The 16514-nt window shown below is 34.0% G+C and overlaps 1 protein-coding gene across 1 annotated transcript; it reads right to left on the bottom strand.

The window, feature by feature from the left end:
- Positions 1–10400: 10400 nt before the first annotated feature.
- On the bottom strand, positions 10401–11813 carry LOC106373299. Its single transcript, XM_013813493.1, has 3 exons — positions 11508–11813; positions 10626–11410; positions 10401–10464 (listed from the first exon to the last, which is right to left on the bottom strand). The coding sequence occupies exons 1-3, from the start codon at positions 11811–11813 to the stop codon at positions 10401–10403; spliced, it is 1155 nt and encodes a 384-aa protein (XP_013668947.1).
- Positions 11814–16514: the final 4701 nt, after the last annotated feature.

Below are 16514 nucleotides of genomic sequence, written 5' to 3'. Positions count from 1 at the left end.
CTAGGCACGTTCTTTGGTATTAGGGATGATGAAATTCAGTTTCCCTTGTGCTTGAATTGGATAGAAACCAACTCGCTTACTATTGAAGAGGTTAACAAATTCGACAAAATGGAGAAGGTAACCTTTTATAATGTTTTATAAAACTGTTTTAATCTTTGCATTCTTCTTTTATCGATTGTTTGATCATATGCAAACACTTGTCAGGTTGATGTCAAATGTATCCTTGGAGATCCCGAATTGCATAGCGACTTGGTTGAATATGTTGACAGTGAATTTGGAAGAGTTGTCGATCTTGTCAAAAGAGGATATCGTTTGAACAGACAAGATTGGCTTAATGGAAGTGTCGACATTGCCGTTGCTGAAGCTGAAGTGGACGAAAATAATTCTGCTCCTGGGATTGATGCAACTGATCAAGAAAAGATTGAATTACTCACTAAGAAGGTAGTGTCTCTTGAAGAAAAAGTGAAGTACCTTTAAGGTCTTTTGAACATTCGTAGAGAAACATTGAAGGTAAACTATTTTCTATATTTGTTTCGTGTTGTAAATGAAAAGAAAGATTCATATACTTATCTATAACGTCTCCATATTCTTAATACAATGTATTTGTATTGACATATAATTTTACAGGTAAATGGACAGAATGCCGATTATGAATTTGGTGACATAGAAGTTTTACAAAATTATATAGATGCCAAAAGACAGAAAATCGCTAAGGTTATTGTGTTTTTGATATTTTATAAGGCTGTTATTAAATTCGAGATTGCTAAGCTATTTTTTTTGTCTTGTAATATTAGGGAAAGAAGAATGGTGTAAGACCTCCACGTGAAGTAGACCATCAAGAAGAAGATGATACAGAAGTCGAATACGGGGCTAAAAAAAGTGACACATCAAAAGTCAATGAAGTAAGCTTATTTATAACCCTTTATAAACTGAACAACCGTTTTAGAATTATAAATCATTACAAATATATAATCTTTTTTTTTTAAATAGGAACAGCCACAAGAAGAAGAGGAACACCAAGAAGAAGATGATACAGAAGTGGATGTGGACGACAGTGCTAAAGGGAATGAAAATTCAGAAACAAATAAAGTAAGCTGATTTATAAATCTTTATCAACTGAACAATCGTTTTAAATTTATAAATCATTATAAAAATATAATACTTTTATTGAAATAGGGACAGACACAAGACGAAGAGAAACAACAAGAAGAAGATGACACAGAGGTCAATGCAGATGTGGACGACGGTGCTAAAGGAAATGAAAATTCAGAAACCAATGAAGTAAGCTGATTTATAAGTCTTTATAAACTGATAACCTTTTTACATATTTAATATACTCTATGTAACTCTTTTATTGTGTCATCAAAATTGAAGGATGGAGAAGTAAATGAGGATGCATCTAAAAATCCCGTGAAGGTTATAAAGAAACGTGGAAGAGGAAATAAGGTAAATCTCTCCGTGTATAATGGTTTATAAAATGTTGGGCTTTTTGCAGAATTGACCTATAACTTAAAGTCAAACACAAAACTAACCTCCTTTTTTTTTGAAAATTGGTTTTGCCCTATTCACCCCACAAGTTCATATAATTTACGAAAATGCCATCAATTTTTTTTTTCTTTTTTTTTCGAAAATGACATTTTTACTCTCTCACCCTCATTATCTTCAAGTAATTACAAGATTGCCATTGTCATCAATACCACAACCACCATGAACAACCAATTTGAAGCTCTTAATGCTCCCAAAATCGATTTACCCTTCTTGTTTTTCCATTCTTGTGAACTAAACACAACATATCTCTCACTTTCTCTCCACAATGAGCTAAAAAAACCCAAGATTTTGATTCTAAATTTTTTATGGTTCATAGAGTCATAGAAGCTAACGATTCTGGGTGGGTTACTTTCGTTTGTGATTCTGTGTGCTTGGAGAAGCCTTATGTATGCTAAGGAACTTATCTCACCAATTTAAGGTATGACATCGAGTTTTTTTCCAGATCTGTTCGTCAGACGACTTACTTGGGGAGTCGTCTGGCTGTAGACAACTTACCTGGAAGTCGTCTGGTCAACGCAGAGGTTATTTTTGCAATTGACTTTGAAATCTGTAACCTGAGACGACTGAAAGTTAAGTCGTCTGTTTTTGTTTGGTTTCAAAAAAATTTCCAAAGAACCTAGACGACTTACATTTCAGTCGTCATAGGTTAGTTTTGCATTTGACTGGATAATTTCAGAAGTTTGACTTCCCCAGACGACTTACATTTCAGTCGTCTGGCGAAAATTAAAATAATAATATTTTTTTTAAAGTAGACGACTTACAGTTAAGTCGTCATAGGTTAGTTTTGCAATTGAAAAAAAAAACTTCAAAATTTAATTATACACAGACGACTTATAATTCAGTCGTCCACGAGACGACTTACTTGTAAGTCGTCCAGGATTTTTTTCCGAGATTCTGGTCAAACCTCGTAAATCCTGGACGACTTACATTTCAGTCGTCTCGTGGACGACTGAATTATAAGTCGTCTGTATATAATTAAATCTTGAAGTTTTTTTTTTCAATTGCAAAACTAACCTATGACGACTTAACTGTAAGTCGTCTACTTTAAAAAAAATATTATTATTTTAATTTTCACTAGACGACTGAAATGTAAGTCGTCCAGAAAAGTCAAACTTCTGAAATAATCCAGTCAAATGCAAAACTAACCTATGACGACTGAAATGTAAGTCGTCTAGCTTTTTTGGAGTTTTTTTTTAGCCAAACAATAGTAGACGACTTATTTTTCAGTCGTCCGAAATAACAGATTTCAAAGTCAATTGCAAAAATAACCTCTGCGTTGACCAGACGACGTATAGTTTAGTCGTCTGGACAACTTATATTGAAGTCGTCCGCGTCTTCTCCGCTAGTTTTTAAGTCTTCTACGTTAGTTTTTGAATAACTTGTATTTTTAAGAGTGATAAGTAACTTCAAGATATGTAAAACTCATATTTACAAAATATGTTCTCTCCCTTAGTTTTGCTAAATTTGACTAAGTTTTTCAACGCAAACTTATAATAAAATATGATATGCTTTGACTAGTTACTATTGTTTGTTTCCATCTCTTAAGTATTATTGTTATAGACAATAATGATGACTATTGTTATGAGTTGGAAGAAGGGTTAAAATGCTTCTTAAAATGTTGTATCAATATAAAGCTACCAACATTCTTGTTTATTAAGATGAGAAAAAAGCCATTGGAGTTTATTATTGCATATGAGAGATCCAAAGATAAGAAAAAGGCTACTGAAGTCTATTATTTCATTGATTTGTAAATGTGTAAACACATTGTTAGCACATTTAATACATCTTGGAAAACATTATTACTGATTTTACAAAAAATTCACAACTAAAAGAGTAGACATGCAATTCACAAAACAGACCACAAACAAAACTATTATAGATCATTCCTCTACAAAGACAAGCTTGGATTCCACTTGAGTAGACAAGACCACACGACTTTTAAGAAGTCCAGACGACTTCTAAGAAGTCCAGACGACTTCCAGGAAGTTCAGACGACTTTGTCAGAAGACTTTTAGGAAGTTCAGACGACTTCCAGACGACTTTACAGGAAGTCCAGACGACTTTACAGGAAGTCCAGACGACTTTGTCAGAAGACTTCCAAGAAGTCCAGACGACTTCCAGACGACTTCCAGACGACTAACAGGTAAGTCGTCCCAGAAGTCTTCCAGATCTGAAAAATCTGCATATTAAATCCAGATCTGAAAAACCTGCATATCCAAAAACGTTCAAATGGCTTAAAAACAGAAAAAATGAGTGAAAGATTAGATAAATCTACCTTTACAGAACACACAAAAATAAATATCTAAAAATAATAAATCTACCTTTAAATTAGTGGAAGATGAGTACCATCTAATTAAAAACCTGCAAAAAAGATAGATTAGTAAGAAAGACATGAGACAAAACTGGAAAATTCATATAAAGTTTGGTGTTTTCAAGTCAAAGAGATTAGAGTGGGTTTGGAGAGTTTTAGTTTGGGAAAAAAGTAAGAACTTTACACAACAAGAAGTTACCAAATGAAGAAAAATCAGACACAAGAACTTACCAAAACGCTCAGATCTATTATGAAAGGGAGACTTCGTCAGAAGACTTCCATGAAGTCCAGACGACTTCCTGGAAGTCCAGACGACTTCCTGGAAGTCCAGACGACTTCCAGACGACTAACAGGTAAGTCGTCCAAGAAGTCTTCCAGATATGAAAAACCTGCATATCAAATCCAGATCTGAAAAACCTGCATATCCAAAAACGTTCAAATGACTTAAAAATAGAGAAAATGAGTGGAAGATTAGATAAATCTACATTTATAGAACACACAAAAATACATATATAAAATTAATAGATTTACCTTTAAATTAGTGGAAGATGAGTACCATTTGATTAAAAACCTGCAAAAGAGATAGATTAGTAAGAAATACATGAGACAAAACTGAAAAATTCATATAAAGTTTGGTGTTTTCAAGTCAAAGAGATTAGAGAGAGGTTGGAGAGTTTTAGAATGATGAACATTACATTTTTGTTGCAGCCATTAGAGAGGAGGAGAGAGAATGTGTAAATTTTTCTTTATATAGGGAGACAAAAAATCCAATTAGGTTAAATATTTTTGACTCAGACGACTTCCTGGACGACTTACATTTCAGTCGTCTGGTGAAGAAATTAAAACAGACGACTTACATGTAAGTCATCCAGAAGAGTTTAATATTTTTAGCGGGAAATTAAATATTTTTAGCGGGAAACTAAAATAGAAGACTTTCCAGACGACTTACAAATAAGTCGTCTGGTTTAAATTATTTAAGCGGGAAAATAATTTTTTAAAAAAATTTTAGGCGGAAATATTTGGACGACTTACATGTAAGTCGTCTGTTTTAATTTCTTCACCAGACGACTGAAATGTAAGTCGTCCGAGTAAAATGATCCGGTTAGTTTAAAACGTACATTGGTAAAATTAAAGGTTCGGTACGATGTGGACGACTGAAATATACGTCGTCCGAGTAAATTATTCAACAGACGACTGAAATATAAGTCGTCCACACCCTAAACATAACCCCTAAACTTAATTATCTAATTAAAGACTTCATAAAATCAAATCAAACTTGAAAAATGTTTACTATACACATAAATAAACACATATAGGTGAAAACTAATTTTTGAAAAAAACATTTTAGTTTTCCAAAATCTAACCCTAACAATACATACAATACTACAACATATGTTTTCCAAACTCCTAAACCAAAGTATTTCATGATTCACTATTTCCACTCATCTATCTTCAAAACAAATCAATTTTATCATATCTTAATTTATATCACTTAAAACTGTTTATAATTACTTGATTTTTATTTTTCACACATCAAAATATTTTTTTACAAGATTTATAAATTATTTTTAAAATAAACCGGTACCAGACGACTTACACTTCAGTCGTCCAGACGACTTCCAACATCTCAGATGACTCAGACGATTTACTAGGGCTATATTCGTAAAAATGGCTTCTGTTTTTTTGTTTGGTCACAAGGGGCTGAGCTGTAATTTCACTAGGCTTTTAGGTTAGTTTTGCATTTGATTCAAGTTTGGGTATAGGTTTGGGGTTAAAATCAAGTTGTGGGTTAGTTTTGGCAAAAACCCCTAAAATGTTCTTTCAAATTTCATAGACTACATTCAATTATCATTTCTGATTTACAAAGACTGTTATTTAATTCGAAATTGCTAAGTTATTTTTTTGTCTTGTAATATTAGGAAAAGAAGAAAAGTGTAAAACCTCCACATGAAGTACAACAACAAGTAGAAGATGATGCAGAAATCGGTGCTAAAGAGAGTGAAAATTCAGAAACCAATGAAGTAAGCTGATTTACAAGTCTTTATAAACTGATAACCTTGTTAAATGTTAAATATACTTTATGTAACTTTTCTTATTGTGTCATCAAAATTGAAGGATGGAGAAGTAAATAAGGATGCATCTAAAAAGATCGTGAAGGTTAAAAAAACGTGGAAGAAGAAATAAGGTAAATACCTCCGTGTATAATGGTTTATAAAATATTCTTTCAAATTTCATAGACTACATTCAATTATCATTTCTGATTTATAAGGCTGTTATTGAATTCGAAATGGCTAATTTATTTTTTTGTCTTGTAATATTAGGGAATGAAGAAAGGTATAACACCTCCCACGTGAAGTACAACAACAAGTAGAAGATGATGCAGAAGTCGATGCTAAAGAAAGTGAAAATCCAAAAACCAATGAAGTAAGCTGATTTATAAGTCTTTATAAACTGATTGACTTTTTAAATGTTTAATATACTCTATGTAACTTTACTTATTGTGTCATCAAAATTGAAGGATGGAGAAGTCAATGAGGATGCATCTAAAAAGCCCTTGAAGTTTACAAAGAAACATGGAAGAGGAAATAAGGTAAATATCTTTTTGTATAATAGTTTATAAAATATTCTTTCAAATTTCATTGACTACATCCATTTATCATTTCTGATTTTCTTAATTGTTATGCTTATAAAGGAACCTAACGTTGACACCTCCAAATCAAAAAGACAAAAGAAACACGAAGATTCAGCTGGTGATGTGATATGACGTGTATTGGAAGATCTGAAAAAAGCCGATTAGAAGCATGGTGAATTTGAAGAAATGAAGCTCTTTCAGTTTTTTAGTACTTTTAACTAATATCAATGAAACTTTTTCAGTTTTAGTGTTATCTTTTGTTGATGTCTTCAATGAGGAACATCTTTTGGGTTGTACCTTAATCCTCCATGATGAGGAAAATATTTTTTGGTTTGTACTTTAATCCTTTGATAAGGAAACATATTTTATTTATGTTCATGCAGGTAAGCTAAGATATCAAAAGAACATATAATTTCTGCAATTAATCTGAATCCTAATGTTTTATAAAGGGTGGTTAATGTAACCACACCTTTCGTATAATAAGTAACATAACTTCTATTAGACACCTGTAAACTTTATAAAGCATTATAAAATGATAAATGTAATAATAAATGGTTCCCCAAAAGCTATGCGATTCCAATTCTCTCTTATAACATCATATAAAATAATCAATTGCACACAAGTTTTTATACTACTCTGTTATCAAATATGCACTACAAAACTACCTTTGTTGTGTCATTTCTGTCTACATCTGCTACATTTCAAAGACTTGGGTGATGGTTTGGATATGAGCCGATATTTTCCATACTACCATGAACTTGGTATCCTCTTTTTTTTCCTCCTGCCACTAGGAAAGCGTGTAGATGGAGGACGACAAACAAACGAAGCTACATGGGGAGGAATATTGATGTGCCGCAGTCCACGGATCATTACATGGAACCAGCTCAGGATGGAGTTCAGGACGTTCTGAACATTTCAACCGAGATTCATGTTTTTCACCGTACCAGACTTGACTTGGATCATGCCAGACTTGAGAAAGATCATGCCAGACTTGACTTGGATCATGAGGTTTCACAAAATGATCGAGACTTCTCTCTTTTGGCTCGATTGCCTCATACTGCACGTACCGGCGACCGTACTGATGGACTGATCGACCCTTTTGATCAGTTCATGCACTTTGATCAGCCAAATCTCACTAAGGCAAAGATCCTTCACCTATCTGAAGACATAGGACACACTTGGTCAATTATGGTTCATGATCTGGACATGGTGGTTCATACGGACAGTCCCACATCTGTCGTTCTCCTTACCGCGGTTCATGCTTCAGGATACAACGAATCTGGACAGAAGCCGAACAGTCACCTTGTCTAGTCTTATCTCTTTATTTCCGTATTAAAGACTAGATCTAGATCTAGATCTACTTTTTCATTTAATTCCTAGATCTACAAAACACTATAAATATGTAGTCCATTTCATCAATAAAATCAGTTCAGTTTTGGTTGTTTATTTTGTTTCTTCTCTGAGTGAGAGAGAGAGTTCTTTAGCTAGTTCATTGGTGTGAACCGGCTTGTTGATTTGGTGGTCAGCCAATTCATCTTTGTGTGTTGTTTGGTGGTTAGCCAACACATTCATTCTTTCTTTGGTGGTTAGCCTTAGATCGTGGGTATATCAAGAGTCATTCCGCATCTCTTGACGATCCTTTCAATCCATCTCAGTTCCAGAAGTGCCGTTTGCCTTCTCGGATCATATCCAACACCCAGCTAAAGTGATCTTCTCTATCTTAGGGTTCTTCAGTTGGTATCAGAGCCACTTTGGCTGGTTTGTTTTCAATTCATCATTTCATCTTCTCATCTCTCCACGATTTTATTTTCTTATTTCTTGTTGGATCCGGGCTGTTCCTTTACTCCCTTGTGATCGCCAGTTATTAAAAAGGAAAAAAAAAGAGAAAAAAAAATCTATAAAAAAAAAAAGTGTAAAAGTTTTGGCTTCAATCACTTCTGAAGAGAAATCCAGGGGGAGTGGTGGAAGAGAAACCCTGCTGGCTGAAGAGAAACCCAGCCTTAGGACAGTTACGGCAGATCCATATCAAAATTCTCTTCATCTTTCTTTCTCTTTTATTTTTCCCACAAAAGTTTGTTTTGGGTTTTGATTGCTGAATTTTGACTGCCTATCATCCTTTGAACCAGTAGAAAGAACTCTGAGTGATCACCTAAAAATCGTGAGCTAAACACTTTGAGAGTGTGAGGATTTTTATTTGCTAACTCTTTTGTTAAGTGTTTTTAGGATGTTTGGACTTCTCAAGAAATCAAAACTAAAACAAGACGTTTACTTTCCTTTTAAAACCGTGTTAGAAAAAGAGAAAATGATTTTTGGAAATAAGAAACAGTTTGCTTCTAATGGGTTTGATTTTGTGCAGAAACAAATAAACCAAAGGAAGAGACAAAACAAGTCGATGATGATGAGAAGTGGATCAGGAGTGGTGATTGTCCCTTCACCAAAGCCAAGAGAAGCAACCGTGATGTGTCTGATCAGAACGAGCTTCAGACTTATTCCAGCTTGGAAAAGATGTTGCATAAGGCGATTCATGTTGTCCGGTAACTCAAAAAGAAGGGAAACACCAACACTTCTTCTGCACCAAAACAACAAAGTAATTCTTCTTCTCCTTCAAATTCTGTTTTGAAAACTAATGTGTTGTCTTCTGATAAAAGCAAGGGTGTGGAAACCACAAGCAAGGCTCTTTCTACCAGGTGCTTCAAATGCCATAGGGTCGGTCATTATCCCAACAAGTGCCAAAAACAGAAATCGTTGGTGACTTTGGAGAAAATTGAAACCGAGCCAGAAAAGGAAGACCCTTTACCAATTTTTGATGACTATGCACATGAACCGAAGGAAGGGTCAGGTGGAGAGCAAAAATGTGGTCATAAAGAAGGATCTTCTTCCATTCACAAACCGGACCGAACTCAAGGTGAGCAACGTTGTGATTATGGTTCTTTTGCTTATAATCCTTTTCCTTTTAATGTTTCAGATTTGAGGACAAATCTTTTTGAAGAGGAAGGGAATGATGTGCCGCAGTCCACGGATCATTACATGGAACCAGCTCAGCATGGAGTTTAGGACGTTCTGAACATTTCAACTGAGGTTCATGTTTTTCACCGTACCAGACTTGACTTGGATCATGCCAGACTTGAGAAAGATCATGCCAGACTTGAGAAAGATCATGCCAGGCTTGACTTGGATCATGAGGTTTCACAAAATGATCGAGACTTCTCTCTTTTGGCTCGATTGCCTCATACTGCACATACCGGCGACCGTACTGATGGACTGATCGACCCTTTTGATCAGTTCATGCACTTTGATCAGCCAAATCTCACTAAGGCAAGGATCCTTCACCTATATGAAGACATAGGACACACTTGGTCCAATATGGTTCATGATCTGGACATGGTGGTTCATACGGACAGTCCCACATCCGTCGTTCTTCTTACCGCAGTTCATGCTTCAGGATACAACGAATCTGGACAGAAGCCGAACAGTCACCTTGTCTAGTCTTATCTCTTTATTTTCGTATTAAAGACTAGATCTAGATCTAGATCTACTTTTTCATTTAATTCCTAGATCTACAAAACACTATAAATATGTAGTCCATTTCATCAATAAAATCAGTTCAGTTTTGGTTGTTTATTTTGTTTCTTCTCTGAGTGAGAGAGAGAGAGAGTTCTTTAGCTAGTTCATTGGTGTGAACCGGCTTGTTGATTTGGTGGTAAGCCAATTCATCTTTGTGTGTTGTTTGGTGGTTAGCCAACACATTCATTCTTTCTTTGGTGGTTAGCCTTAGATCGTGGGTATATCAAGAGTCATTCCGCATCTCTTGACGATCCTTTCAATCCATCTCAGTTCCAGAAGTGCCGTTTGCCTTCTCGGATCATATCCAACACCCAGCTAAAGTGATCCTCCCTATCTTAGGGTTCTTCAAATATCCCAATATGCTTTATCACCAACATGATATACACTCTCTGAATATGCTAGTGTAAACCTAATAAGAAAATTAAGAGAATTAGATAAAGGTACATCCAAGAAAGAAAAATGAAAAAGAAGTGTTGTAGAATAATGTTTATAAAACCTTATAAATTCGATCAATTATATAAACATATATAAACGTGGTAATCTATTACCACAATGATTGAGAGAACGCACCTTTCATTGGAGAAAAACTCATCATCATAATCATTTTCATGCTTATTTCCAGCCTTTGCAGCGGCAATTGCATGAGCACAAGGAAACTTCTCAACATCAAGCACAAAGCATGAACAATGCCTTGTTTGAAAATTCGCCACTTGATCTCTTGTATCTCCCTTAACCTCAAACTCTGAATCATTGATTTTGGAAACTTCAAGAAAGCGAGACGTAAAATCATATAGCTCCTTCATCTTGTTCCCCACATCGAGAGTGACAGGGTGGATGTGACGAACTCCTTGCTCACGTCGTTCAGTGAACCACCTAGTCATTATCATCCTAACATTGTCAAAAAGACAGACTATTGGATACTCACGACTCACTTTCAGCAAAGAATTTATAGATTCGGCCATGTTTGACGTCATGATGTTGAAGCGATTAGTAGGAGAATAAGCTCGGGACCACTTCCTGAAGTATGCTTTACGAAGATAATCTGCTAATACAATGTCGGACGCCTCAATCTCATGAAAATAGCAATCAAAATCATCCTTGGTGTAGGCATAAGTAGCTTCAACAACCAAAGGGATAAGTGTTGAACTTTTGAAATTGTCCAGGACATTCTTTTCAAAGTGAAAGACGAAGATTCCATGGTGAGCAAGCGGATAATGTTGTAAGAGAGCGTTTTCAATAGAGGTTGCACGATCAGAGACAAAAACCAAATCCTCTTCATCAGGAATGATGGTTTTCAGACATTTCATAAACCAATTCCATGAGGCATCATTATCATAATCAACTATAGCAAAAAACTATAGGATACAAGTGAAAATTACCATCTTGTGCTGTGGCAGCAAATAGAGTCCTTTTATACTTTGCTTTCAGATGGGCACCATCAACAGAAAGTACCTTCCTCATCAACTTAAACCCTCTGATAGATGGACCAAGCGACAAAAGTGCGTATTTGAATTTCCCAACAGAATCAACTTCGATAAAAGTCACAGAACCTGGATTCTTTTCTTTTATCATGTGAAACCAGCTGGGCAAAGCTTCATAACTATCATCAGGAGTACCCCTAGCTATATCTTGGCCGTGCTCTTGAGACCTCCAAGCCTTTGAATATGAAATCACAACACCATGATCTTTTCTAGCTTTTTCCATGATCTGTTTAGGTTTCAGCCCAATCTTTCCTCCTTCATAATGATTGATGACCATAGTTCCAAACAGTTTCGCAGTAGCTTGCCGATGACTAACACTTCTCAGAGAAGTGTCACAAGTATGTTTAGATACATAATGGCGAAAAAAAACTCTGAGATCCTTTAACTGATTTTGCACGAAAACTCAAACTGCATTTTTCATCCACGCATCTAAGAATATAACGTGTTTTGTCTGAATATTCTGTGTGGAACTCAAAGCTTTTACTAACTGCATGCAACCTCAACTTTGTGCTCATTTCTTTTTTATCCTTGAAAAACTTCCGGCATAACAAATCCTCATCATCATCACATTGATTTGTTAAACAAATTGGAGACAAGATATCTGAATGGGAATGTGAATCTTCTCCCATGCTTTCTCTACCACGTCTACTAGAAAAAGATGTCAATTTTGACTTTCCAGACCCATATACAACAAGTCCCATCGAGTCCAATCATCTCTAAGATAAAAACATGAAACATGTACATTAAAAATAGAATTTATAACTCATTATATGACATTGATTAAATTCTTATATATTTATATTTAAGAAAGAAAAAAATTTATATGTACCTTATTGCTAACAAGACCACTTGAAGGAGAAATAAGACTGTCTCTAATACGAGTATGTTGTATACCAGAGACTTCGTCAACTCTCTGAATGTTGTTTCATTCAGTCTCCGGGTGTGTTTTTGTTCCTCTCTAGAAAATTAAACATGTATATATTACCTTTATAAGACATTATAAAATAAAATCCATATTTACAAAGTTTTAATAAGTACGTCACAACCAACAATAGCTCAATAAGAGCCAATACTTCCAAAAGTAACGATATTATTGTAGAACTCCATAAAGTCTAATTTCTAAAACAATTTATAGAACCTTATAATTATGAATGTTAAGGTAAGAGTTTTGAAAAGTACCTCAAATACATTACTACTTCCAGCAATAGGCGAATCATGAGTAATGGAAATTTCATCTTGTGTCTGAATCATGTTTGACATAATCAATGGTGATTTTTGTGTTCCTCTCTGAAACATAAAAACATAAAGCTAGTAATGAATCTTATACCTTGTATTTTATAAGGTTGTTATAAACATTAAAGGTGTCATAAATACCTGACAGAAATTTGTACTACCAGCAATAGGCAAATCATCTTATATATTAAAACAGAAGTCACAACCTTGATTCATGTGTGATTTTTTTTTAAAATAGACCTAATGGACCTATTCCTAGAAAGTCATGTTACATTTAATATAATCTTATCATTTAAATTTTGGGTCTATCAGAAATTTTTATTGGGCTATCAATAATTGGATTTAAACAATAGATGATTCATTGGATTTATAGATAGTATAAATTAAATAGATATAATTTAATGTTGTAATACTATACATCTATATGCTAAATATTTAAATATTTGTCGATGTTAACTTTTAAAATTATAAATACTTTTTTTTAATAACAAAAATTATATTATCTAACAATGATTAATTTTTACTACCCTAAACCAATGAAAACAAATTTTAAACTATATAGTTTATTTTAAAAATTAAACAAAAACTAAATGTTTAATTATTTACTCGATAATATAAATCGATGAAGCGAAAAGTTTAATTTTTTAAAAACTTTTCAAATTTGTGAAATGTTACAATATTTTTGAATATGACAATAAAATAATATTTTACTAATCTTTATATATATAGTTACGATTTTGATAATGAAATAATAATCCGAAAAAAATATATATAGAAGAAGATACAATTACATGTGAAAGTTTGAAACAATCTATTCAATGAAAAAAATATACAGTAAACTTATTATGTTTTAAAAATTGATAGACACATATATATTATAATATATACCAATTTAGAATTGAAAACAAAATATTTATATAAAAATAAATGAAAACAAAAATCCGCGCGGTTGCGCGGAATCGAGATTTAGTTAGTAATTAACACTTCATCCTGTGTCTGAACCATATTTGACACAATCATTGGTGATATTTGTGTTTCCCTCTGAAACATAAAAAGATAAAGCTAAATATAGAATCATTTATAATGTTTTTACAAAGCCTTATAAATATAAGAGTTGTAATAAATACCTCAAGCGGATTACTATTTTCAGCAATAGGCAAATCATGATTAATCAAAACTTCACCCCGTGACTGGATCATATTTGACACAATCATTGGTGATAATTGAGTTCTTCTCTGAAACATTTTAAAAAAACATAAAAGCTAATAGTTAAAATATATGTGGTAATGATCCTCCAAAATGCACAATTATTATTATAAGGTCTTATAAATGTAAAAGTTGTAATAGATACTGCTATGACATACTTCCTCCAGCAATGAGCAAATCATTAGTACTACATACTACCTTATAAAATAACTGATAACTCTAATAAACAAACAAGTTAGCAAAAGAGTTTCATGCAGTTACCTTAATGGTTACACATAGATGAAGGTCTCCATTCTCTTTAAGTTTGTTCAAAAAAGATGTTACTTGACGATCATTCCTAATAAATGCTGGAAGAAGCTCTTTTGTACCAAAGTTTAATTTTGAAGGTGAGGCATAGCTAAGATTTACACTGTTTATGTTGCCATCAATTCCAAAATCTCCTAAAACAGCCACAATCAAATCATTGTAGCTGATATCTTCATGAATCATACTAAGAGATGATCCTCATTGATCATCCACTATGAAATACTAGTGAATTTCATTTATTAGTTTCCATTCTCCACATATAGAACATATTTCGATCATCATAACCTGATTATAAAAACATGGGGATTAGAGAAGGAATGATCAACGAGATATATCAAAAAGAAAAATACATAACACTATGTTCCTCATCGATAAAAATTTATAAGGTTTTATAAATCTGAGATTTAAAAACTTCATGAGAAAAACTTCCTCTCATTCCCAGAAACCGATCGATTTTGAGAAACCAAGCAAAAATTACAGAAATGAGATGAAAATCACTATCTATTATCCTCTGATCTTTGTTATGCGTTCGTGAAAAGAGATTGTTCTGTTCGTTTGAGCTTGTAGTCTTCGTCAAATCTCGTAAACATCGCCGGAATCATCAAATCTCGCAGGGGAAATCGCCGGAGTCGTCGAATCTCGTCGGAATCGTCGAATCTCTCGCTGGAGTCGTCGATCAATTTGAGAATTTTGAAAATTCTTGTTGGAGAAGACATATGTTTATGTTTGATTAGATAAGGGTATAATGGTACTTTACCCATTAAAATTTTAATGGTAAAGTTGGTTAGTGTAAAGTTGAAAAGTAGTATTAGAAAAGTCGTATTAGTGGCAATTCTCCATATTTAAACCACGCATCAAAAAATCAACATAATAAAATCCAAGTTTTAAAATTTAAAACTTTATCAAAAATACAGTTTAATATAAAATATAAATTTAACCATCAAAATTAAAACATTAACCATTGTTTGTTTTAATCTAAGGGCTATAAATCCATCTTGTGGTTATCTTCTAACTTCTTTCTCATTGGTTAGTTTTTTTAGTACAAGGATTATAATTCTTGACCATTGATTAGTTTTGATCTAATGGTCTAAAATGCTTTTTTTTTCTTCACTTTCTCTCTTCTACTTGACGTCTCCTTCTCATCTTTTCTTTCCGTCGGGAGTTCTTCACAATCCCAGATCTTCTTCATCTCTCTCACTTTCTGTCTTGTAAACAAGAGAGATTTATACATCATCATTCATTTTTTATGCCTTAGTATATTTGGTTTGTAAATATTACAAGTGAGAGAAGAAGAAACGTCAAAGAAGAAAAGAAGATTGTTGGAGAAGAAGAAAAAGTGTCGAAGAAAACTGGTCTTCACCGTCTTCACGGATATTGAGCTCGTCGTCGTCGCCATATATACTCGCCGACGTCATCCTTGTTTCCGTTTCTCAGATCCATCTTCGCCGATCTCTGTCTTCACCGTAGTCGCCACCACCACTGCTTGTCACCACACTGGTCACCTCTCTCTCTTTCAATCTCTCTCGCTCTTTCTCTGTGTTTTGAATTTGTTCTTGTTACTGGAAGGTGGACAAGGCAGAGGAGCTTGGTGGTGGAGGAGGTAACAAAACTGTTGTATGACTTGAAGACGTCGGAGCTCTCGTGGTAACGAGACTGCGACGGCGAAGGAAGAAGACAATAATGACCTTGCGGCCTCGTGATGTGGAAGAAACACACGGTGATTTAGTTAGGTTTAGATTTTATTGACGACGGCTGCAAGCTTTTTTGTTTCTAGGTTTTAGATTAGGGTTGGTTTAGAATTAAACTCAGCCGTAACGTATGCATAACTCAGATGTAAAGTATGCATAATTCAACCGTAATGTATCTGAATGGTATAAGTCAACTGTAACGTTCCTATAAGTCAGCCCTATAAGTCAGCTGTCAACTGTAATTTTTTCGCGACGTTTCATATTTTGGGCGGGAACAAAATCATTCCTTCAACTCTGAAATCGTCTCCGCAAGCGTCTTATCCCAAATCGTAAGCGTCTTATCCCAAATCGTCGTATCGTTTATATAACTCAGCTGTGTCGTTTAGATAACTCAGCCGTATAATTTATATAACTCAGCTGTGTCGTTTAGATAACTCAGCCATATCCCAAACATACCCTAAAATCGAAAAACAGAATTCAAGTACTTTAAAAAGTTATATTGAAGATCATCTTATCAATATCATGTGAATATAAATCAACTGAAT

The sequence above is a fragment of the Brassica napus genome, chromosome C9 (assembly GCF_020379485.1).
Source record: "Brassica napus cultivar Da-Ae chromosome C9, Da-Ae, whole genome shotgun sequence".
NCBI classification, from domain to species: domain Eukaryota; kingdom Viridiplantae; phylum Streptophyta; class Magnoliopsida; order Brassicales; family Brassicaceae; genus Brassica; species Brassica napus.
Note: the sequence above shows the minus strand (reverse complement) of the source record. Positions and strands in the feature narration are given on the sequence as shown.